At 35.2% G+C, this 9,248-nt stretch overlaps 1 protein-coding gene and 1 long non-coding RNA gene across 2 annotated transcripts; one reads left to right on the top strand and one right to left on the bottom strand.

Annotated features, from left to right (window-relative positions):
• The first annotated feature begins 2,330 nt into the window (after positions 1–2,330).
• On the top strand, positions 2,331–4,946 carry LOC144552719 (uncharacterized). Its single transcript, XR_013511209.1, has 4 exons — positions 2,331–2,482; positions 2,926–3,335; positions 3,941–4,721; positions 4,807–4,946. It is a non-coding gene; the product is annotated as an uncharacterized LOC144552719 (long non-coding RNA).
• Positions 4,493–7,750, bottom strand: LOC144552718 (serine carboxypeptidase 1-like). Its single transcript, XM_078300714.1, has 8 exons — positions 7,194–7,750; positions 6,907–7,014; positions 6,352–6,617; positions 5,809–6,066; positions 5,315–5,427; positions 5,010–5,096; positions 4,794–4,899; positions 4,493–4,705 (listed from the first exon to the last, which is right to left on the bottom strand). Exons 1-8 carry the CDS (start codon positions 7,609–7,611, stop codon positions 4,496–4,498), a joined length of 1,566 nt encoding a protein of 521 aa, XP_078156840.1. The 5' UTR covers positions 7,612–7,750; the 3' UTR covers positions 4,493–4,495.
• Between the last annotated feature and the right edge of the window lie 1,498 nt (positions 7,751–9,248).

Genomic DNA, 9,248 nt, shown 5'->3' with positions numbered 1-9,248 from the left:
ATTTATAGTAGTTGCAGACTTGCAGTACACTATATTCTTAATCACACACATATGTTCAAGTGAATACATATATTAGAGAAAGGGGATGCAATTCACAGAGACAACTGCTATACCATCAACCAATACTGTAAAAATCAAGACAAAGGTGGATATAAAATCATTGTTAGCTATCGTAGTACTCATTACAAAATTACTAAATTCACTGGTCTTTTGTCTACTTATCTTGGTCGTATTTTATCCTAATCTAAAGAATACATAACCGGGCTTTCCAAACTATTAAAAATAAGTTTGGAACACGTAATAAATTGATTAAAAACAGCATAATAATACCTTATATGTAATTTCATTAGAACTCGTAACAAATTTCTTTTTTCTTTTAGAAAAAAAAGGGTTTTCAACATGTTTCCATTGAAAATCGGCAACATTCAGTGAAAACAAGGAATTTAAAAACATATTTCTAGCATCCCATTCACGGTACCAGTGAAACTACACTAGTACCACCTTAATTATAATCTATATATCCCCAGAGATACCATGCATAAACACCCACAATCTGAAATAAAATTAGAAACAGAACTGAAATAAAGACAATTAATTCTGATCAATCTGAACCAAATGCACATAAATCTCGACAAAGTCGAAAGTACAGTACCATATTGTCCCAAACCTACAGCGACATGGAAACCCAAATAGCTCAAAAAAAAAAAAAAAATGTAACAAGGATATATATGACAAACATGTTAATTTAAGGTCCCTGGTTTCTTAGTGGTTCAAAGCATGAATAGACAAAAGAAGAGGAGAAGGTGAAAGCTTTAGATTCAAATTAAAATCTCAGTTTTAACATCGGATAAAAATAATCCTTTCAATTATAGTGAATGGTTTAAGCAAATATAACACCCGAACGACCTATAAGAAATAAAAATTAAGAAAGCCCACTAACCTTGTCGGAGGGAATGAGAAGATAAGATACGGAATCAAATAAAGGTCTCAAGCTTGGGAATTGGGAGAGAAGGACGAGATTTGTTCTGTTTGAGGGGTTCGCACTGAACCGCCGGGAAAGATATTAAATAAAGGAAAAGAGGACAATTTTTGGACATATTTTTAGAAGGGGTTATTTATGTCATAAATAATAATTAGAAGGAAACTTAAAATAATTTATTAAATTGAAGTATAATCCTATTTTAAGATCATAATTTCTAATATTCCGCGCAAAGAGAATTTTTTTTATCCTCATTAAATTGCGCTCCAAAAATAACCATAATTAATTGGTAGATCTTATATTTTTCTAAATCTTTATTTTTTTGCAAAAGATTGAGAAAAAAATAAACTTGCAGGAGAAGTCTGAGCCTAGTGCGGACGCACTCAGTACTTAGCCAACTTTTGGGAACTTCAGGACAACACAGGAAAAAGTCCGAGCCTAGTGCGGACGCACTGAGTCCCAGTGTGTCCCAGTTCAGATGCACTCAGGACTTAGGCAATTTTCTGAAGTTCAGTGCAGAAATGCAGAAAAGTCCGAGCCTCATGCGGACGCACTCAAGACTTAGACAAAATTCAGGGCTAAGAGAAAAGCAGTTGTTTGGGCGCATCTCAACCCAGTGCACCCGCACTCGCGCTGCCAGATGTGTAAACATATATAAGAATGGGTCCCCAAGGCACAAGATAACCAACTCAACTCAAAATTTTGAAAGAGGCTATTTTTATACATAATTTTGAGAGCATTCTCCCTTCTTTCACCATCAAAGAATTAAGAGGAGAAATCTATTATAAATTTGGAGAGGATTTCTCGAGGGCTAATCTTTTTGCTTTGGAAGACTTAATCCACGATTCAACCAAAAGGGCAAGAGGGAAATCTTGGCATCAAGAGTCTTGTCTGGCGCTCACGGAAACGGTTGCTGCTCCATCATCGGATTTGGAGATTTCATGGCTAACGGCATGGAATCAAGTATCTTATTCCGCACTTAAGATTATATTTTGAGTCTTTTTGACATATGACAGTCTTAGGTTAAAGTGGGGATTGTTTCTTCTTCCCTAAGGTGTAAGTGTCTGACCCCTAGATGAAATGTAAGTGTTTGATATCTAAATAAGGCGTAATTGTTTGACATTTATCATTCTCAACAATAGAGACCATAAGGTTATTTTGTCAATAATTTTGGAGAGTGGGTAATTTGTTTGATCATTTTGGAAAGAGAACATTTTATCAAATTTCCCAAAATTAAGTTAAAGCCCTTCTCCATTTAACTGGATGTCTCCAGTGTAGTAAAATCCCCAACCCACCGCTCTCGCTCGCTCTCTCTCTCTCTTTCTCTCTCTCTCTCTCTCTCTCTCACGCCATTTCTCTCCACCCAGGCCTAAATCACAAATCGCCTCTCCTCTCCCGCTCCTCTCCTCTCTCAGCGCTGCACCGCCGCTCTCCTCTCGCGATTTGTGTCTCTCTTCTTGGCCTCTCCTTCTATGTACGGTCACTTCCCTCTCTATTTCTCTGGTAAGCTCTCCCACCCTCCTTCCCTCTGTTTCTCTCGTTCTCTCTTCTTCTCTTCTCGGTCTGGTTTCTCTTGTATCCGATTTAGGTTATGTCCAGTAATGTTCTAAGATGAAGAAAATTTAAACCTTTTGAGGGGCTGATTTGAATATTTTCAAAGTCAAAGTCTTTGCCAATTATAGGTCTCTGTATTGGATATTTCCACTTTTTTTTAAGATTTTAATCCACAATCTAATTGGATAGTCGTGTGATTTCAGTACTGTGATCAATTTGTTTAGTTTAGATTATTTCTAGTGTTTTGATATCCAGTAATCAATTCTCTAGTTCTTATTATACTATTGTTATTAATCATAAATGTTATAGTAAATGTACTAGTTTCTTACAAAGAATTTAGATATGATCTTTTTGCAATATCAGTACTTAGATGTGATTTTTTGCAATATCAGTAATCAGTCCAAGATGCGTGAAATTCTCCACATATAGGGTGGCCAATGCGGGAACCAGATTGGTGCCAAGTTTTGGGAGGTGATCTGTGACGAGCACAGCATCGATCCCACGGGCAAGTACCCTGGCGATTCAGATCTCCAGCTTGAGCGCATCAATGTGTACTATAACGAGGCCAGTGGTGGTCAGTACGTGCCGAGGGCTGTGTTGATGGATCTAGAACCCGGCACGATGGACTCAGTCTGGTCGGGTCCGTTTGGCCAGGTCTTTAGGTCTGACAACTTCGTCTTTGGACAGTCGGGAGCTGGGAACAATAACTGGGCCAAGGGACATTACACCAAGGGAGCTGAGCTGATTGATTCGGTCTTGGATGTGGTGAGGAAGGAGGCCGAGAATTGTGATTGCTTACAAGGTGAGATCTTCTCCTTATTTTGTTATGTGAGAAATTATGAATTTTTTGGCAAAATTTTGGGGTTTTCGGTGTAGATACGAGTAGATCTGGTTAATGGTTAAGATTGTTGAAGGCAGGGTGTTGTTATCATCGAATTTTGATATAAACCGTGCTTTCAAGATTAGTGGACTATGGTTTAAGATATAAACATGTGATGTTTGTTTCCAAGCTTAATAAATGCTAGTTAGATCTACGGCTACGGTATTGTCTGGGTATTGATTGCTCTCTTTTAGTCTATTCGTTTTTTTCTATAATTTTATTCTTGTAGCAGAACTAATTTTGAAAAGATATTGTTTATAGGACAATGGTGAGTAGATTTCCTTACCATGTTTTTAAATTCAATAGTTGGAGCATTGGATCTTAGGTTTTAATGTAGTGTCAAATTTATTGAGACAATGTTCTCTATTATCTTCTTTTGTTGTGCATTCAGCGAAATTGTGAAATAGTTGCCATTAAGAGTACTTTACTCTTGGGTACATAGTTTGCTTCAAGTAAACCTAAATTGAATCTTACTTTCACATTTCTAACAAGTAATAACATGTTGATGATCATGCTGCTAATTTTAGTTGAAGGAGTTTATCCTAAGCCAGAGCGATGCATATGAGTAAAAATTGGTGATCAGACCTATAGAAAGCCAGGAGATCCACTGCTGAACCAAGTTATAGAGAGATTACACGGAGAGAAGCACAATTCTGATAAGAGTTACAATAATGAGCTTTACAAAATTTGGAGACTGTTGTTGTATAGGATCCTTATATCAATTTGTGGTAATAGCTGTTCGTGTTGTAATACTCTGCTCTCTCTCTGTTCTTTTCTGTAGCATGTCATACGATTGAGCAATAAAATTGAACTCATGGGTGATCACAGTGTTTTGTCTATAACAATTCATAAAAAGCTAATCTTATATATGTACCTGATAATTTATGAGTGTTACCTAATTAACACTCTACGGAATCAGCAACAACACATGCATTGAACCAAAGAAAATGTTTCAGGAATTATTAAAGCATGAAACAAATTGTAATACATGAACATGACAAATCTCGTCAAGTGAATTAATTTTCAATTTTTATTATATATTAGGGACCACTATTGATCTCCGGTTGGGTTCCATTTCTAGCCTAGCCCCACTTGCTTGAGACTAAAGGCTTGCTTGTTATTGTTGTTGTTGTATTAGGGATCACTATATGTACTTCTGGTAGCGGTTCTCCAGAAAGGAAATGACTGATCACAGAAAATGCTCTCAGTGGCTGATTCGACGGAACCATGTGTCCGGCACCTCTTACCGTCACTAGCATCAAACCTTCATACTCTTCAACAAAGCCTCCAAGCTTCAAGTAACACACAGTATGTAATTTAAGAAAATTGTAGTTTTTTTTTTCTTTAATAAGCAATGATGTTCTTTTATATATAAGCTACCTGATCATCACAGTTCCATGGCCTCCATGGTTTCTTGACAGGAAGTTGGAGGGCCTTGACAGATTTTACTGTATTGGTGACTGGCACGACGCTATCTATATCTCCGCTGAAACATCATATTTAGATAGAAAAAATTACAATTCGGAAAAAAAAAAATTCACTAGCCAATAATGATAATGATAATATACCAGAATTAGATATAAATATATAGAATACCTGTACAGCATTACTCGGAGTCCTTTGGTAACAATTTTCTTAATTGTCGGAATAGATGTATTATCTTTTGAAGTGTATTCTAAATCTCTACAAGAAGGCCAACCAGAATTAAGTCATAAAATTATAATAAACGAAGAGAAAATGTGAATGCAGTAAATTATATGTTATTCGGACCCTCAAATTGAATCTGAAATGTCAGTGTTTTTCATCTAGCATCCAAATTAAACTGCTTCTACCATGCAGATTATAAAAAATGATGAAAAGAACTGATTGTATTGAAAACTTAGGAAAATTAATAGTATTACGCATTGCATTGAACCCATTCAATGTTCGGGTCAGCATGAAAAGCCTTCTTCACCTCAGGAAGATTGATGTAATTTTGAGTATAATAATCGATGCATGGATCGATGCCTTGCTCCTGCACAAAACCCGTGCATTATAATTCAGATATGCCTTTTTTGCATATCTAATTGTTTTCATCATTTATTATATTAAAATGTACGAGATACAACAAGAATAATTATGTGAAAATACTACTAGATATGTAACTTTTAATATATGGAAAACAACCAGATCTATTGCTTTATTTTTATTTTTATTTCCAAAAAGAATAGGTAAGTCATGCTTGTGGCATCTACATGATCAACAAAAATTGTTATTATCTTCTTTTCTTATTAGGTTTTTACCCCTGAAATACACATTTTATTTAGAACTAAAAGATGCAGATCAGGGTAAAAATATGCACTGGAGGAAGAAAAAAGAATGGATTAATTGTATTATCAAATACTGGTCATTTTACCGTTTCATCAGTTTTGTTATGTGAACTGGCGTTGTAGTTTAAGCAAAGTGGTGCATAGATATTGTAGTAATCCAAGTATCCAATAAAGGCTTTCTTTCTAGCATGAAAACATTCCATGGTAAAATCTTCAGTTTGGTAGAATATTTCACAGTGCTTTTTAACCGCTTCATGAGCCTCATCTGTGACGAAATCACGACGCCAAAGAAATTCATCTTGGTCTCGACGGTTTTGTAGCTTATTAACATATGGATTTCCGATCTAAAAAAATGAAAAAAAAAAATACAAAATAACTCTTAGTAGAGATTGCTCCATGGACATAAAAAGTTTCAAAATTTGGATACCAAACCATTAGAATGCAAATAAGGTCATCATAATAAAATAGCATATACTAAAACATGAAAACCGCAGTTTTAGTAATACACTAACGCAAACGCATTCTCTAGTTATAGCAATGCGCCAAAGAAATATCAATTTTGGAATGTAAATCTGACATGTAGTTACTGACAAGATTGTCTAAATAATTTGCAACCAAAATTTACTCACCGCAGCACCTTTAAGGTTTATGATAGTTTTACTTTTCAGTTCATTCATGCTTAGAATATAGTCGGCGAACTGAGGAATATAGTGACCAGCATAGCTCTCTCCTGCCAGAAAGAGTTTGTGGTTCTTGTACTGTGGGAATCTTTCAAGCCAATTGACGAGGAATATATAATTTTCTTTTGCTGTTCTCGCATCTCCATTTTTTTGACCAACTTTTGCCTTTGAAAATCCCACCCCGGCCGGAGACTCCACAAAAAGGATGTTAGCCACTGGAAATCCCACGTGTGTAACAAGTCAGATAAATATATGTGCATATATAATTAAGCAACAATTAATTAAAATGATTTATGCAATCAAAATTAAAATATTTAAAATATATATAGGGTCACCATTATTATTAAAGCACGTTGATCGGCTCAATCGTTGTAGAAAAGGAGGTCGGCTATACTTACCAACATGCGTATGATTACATTTTGCGAGAAAAGAGGGACTCATCAATATAAGGAAAAGCAAGGAAAAATAAATGCCAAAAAAGATAGTTGACATTTTAGGTCTTACAATTGTTCCAGGCATATTTGAATATTGAAAGAGTTTTTCCATCGGCATTCACTCGAAATGGGCCCACTTCCACCATGGCTCCATAACCCAGTGATGAGCATCCTGGCCCTATCATAATAGAAACAAAAAAATTGAAGGTCTTTGAAGAATAATTTCTTCATAGTTACTCATTAAATAAAATGGGCAGCAAACCCTTTCAGAGTTATATTGCCAATAATAAACTACTTATCTCTGTTCATTAAATTAAAAAAAAAAAAAAGAGAGATTTTGTTAAGATGTATACACACCTCCGTTTAACCAGAGAATAAGCGGTTTACTCAAGGAATCCTTAGGGGTTTCCACAAGATAGTAGAACAATTCCCTTCCCTCCTCATTGTTTACAGTAATATAACCAGCATACTGTTCAAAATCTACACCTCCCGGTTGACCTGGCAATGATTTGATCTTGTCTGCACTCCTAAGGGCTTCTTGAGCCTTAGCCGAAAGGGGGTCTGTTTCCTTGTCAATTTCTAGAGACGGATCAAATTGGTGGTCAGTTTCAACAGATTCCCGAGGCGACCAAATGACTTTCTGGAGAAATTCTGCTTCATTAAGTGCCTCATTTGTGCAGAAAAATGCACAAGTGCTAATGGTGATAAGGAGCAAAATGATGTGGAAAGGTTTCATCTTATTGTTTCTTTTCCTATGAATTTGGCATAGCTGCATCTCTATTTATAGATGTAAACATATATAGTTTTCTTTTTATCTACAATAACAATAAGAAACAAATTAAAATAACTGATCCCTAAAGAAAGCTTGTGGATAGCATCATCTATGCAAACATATTCTGTTGCATTTGCAAACAAATTGCAGTTGTACGTAGCTTCCTAAGTCTGCGTCCGTTGTCATAGTTATCATAATTATCACAACTATAGAATGCAATCTGATCTAATCCGATTTGAATCGGGCACACATGAATGCAGAGGCGGAGGTAATAGTGTAGAATGGGGGTCATTTGACCCCTATTTTTTTTTTCAAAAACTAGTAATGAAGTAGACTTTTGTTCTATAATTTTTAGTAAAATGATACATGTGCAAGAAATTGATCTCCATATTTTTTGTGAAATTTTATACTATTGAACCCCATATTTTAAAAAAAATAATGATTTGTGTATAATTTAGAGGATTCCTAGCATTTTTGAACATTTTTTAATAAAAAAAAATCAAAACTCACATGTAACACTTCTTATTTTATATTATCTCCCTCTCTCACTCATCATTCTTATTAAAAAAAAAAAAATTGACCCCATTCAAAAAATTTGTCTCAGCCCCTGTATGAATGCAATGGGGTTTCAGAGGGGTCTATGTCTTTTGTGCGAAATTTGAAACAAATGGTTCATATTGCATGTCATACGATGGAAGGATTACAACTATACAAATCCCCCACAATCTTCAAAACCACATTCAGTTTGACTCTTGGTCAAAATAAAATTCCACCATCATTTGTATCAAGCAAGAGTTGAACTGGGCTTCTTTTTTTCCATTTTTACCTTTTCTTGTTGTTGCTCAGTTCAACAGTAGAATGAGACCTGTTGTTGTGTTTTATTTCATTCTTCAGAGACAGAGGTGACTAAGAATCGCCCTCATTAAGAACCACAATTAATGAATCAAAGCATGCAATGCGTAGACGGAATCACGGAGCATCACTACTTTAGTACATGAAGCTCATTCCTCATTCAGGAGCCCATTGTAAAAGTATGTTAATTTGATATATTTGTGTGGTGACAGACTGACAGGAGCGATTCCACCAACCCGAAAACATTTGATTGGTGTATAAACAGCCTTAGACAATACTAAGATAGAGTGTTTGTAATGCAATACTCCTATCTATGCCCGAAACATACCTACTAATTCAAGATTCTTGTTCCATTTATGGAATTTAACCTAAGAGGGCAGGTTGATTTTAGTAATTCTTTTAACACCTTAATGTACTCAAAATCCTAGTGTGTTTGTTATACATGTGCACCTGTAGTTTACTAATAACACAATTTCTTACATTAATCTTATCTTTTAATTTTTGACATAACTCAAAATCCGCTTATAAATTATGATCATGAAAATGTTTTCACAAACTGGAAACCAAACCTTGCTTTCTTCAAACAAATTTCACAAACGATAAATCCAAAATTGTTTCTTTATTGCCCTTGTGATATAATCGTTCGTTAAACTCAAAATGACAAACAAAAAAAAAAAAAATTAGGTCATGCATTGAGCAATACTTCTTAATTTTGCTCTTGGGTGATCAAGGATCTGTAATATATACTTGTACAAAAAGATCGAAATGATCGTGGGTGGGTAGCAATA

This window comes from Carex rostrata, chromosome 4, assembly GCF_964058835.1.
Source record: "Carex rostrata chromosome 4, lpCarRost1.2, whole genome shotgun sequence".
In the NCBI taxonomy this organism is placed as follows: domain Eukaryota; kingdom Viridiplantae; phylum Streptophyta; class Magnoliopsida; order Poales; family Cyperaceae; genus Carex; species Carex rostrata.
The sequence above is the reverse complement of the archived record's forward strand: the minus strand, read 5'-3'. Positions and strand labels throughout refer to the sequence as shown.

What these genes read in the sequence shown, in the direction of transcription:
- LOC144552718 (XM_078300714.1), bottom strand. Translation starts at nt 7,611, where the DNA reads ATGCAGCTATGCCAAATTCATAGGAAAAGAAACAATAAGATGAAACCT. An exon ending in CAAATATGCCTGGAACAATT is followed by an intron (nt 6,618 to 6,906) that starts GTAAGACCTAAA and finishes TGGGATTTCCAG; the next exon opens with TGGCTAACATCCTTTTTGTG. An exon ending in CATGGAACTGTGATGATCAG is followed by an intron (nt 4,706 to 4,793) that starts GTAGCTTATATA and finishes TGTTACTTGAAG; the next exon opens with CTTGGAGGCTTTGTTGAAGA.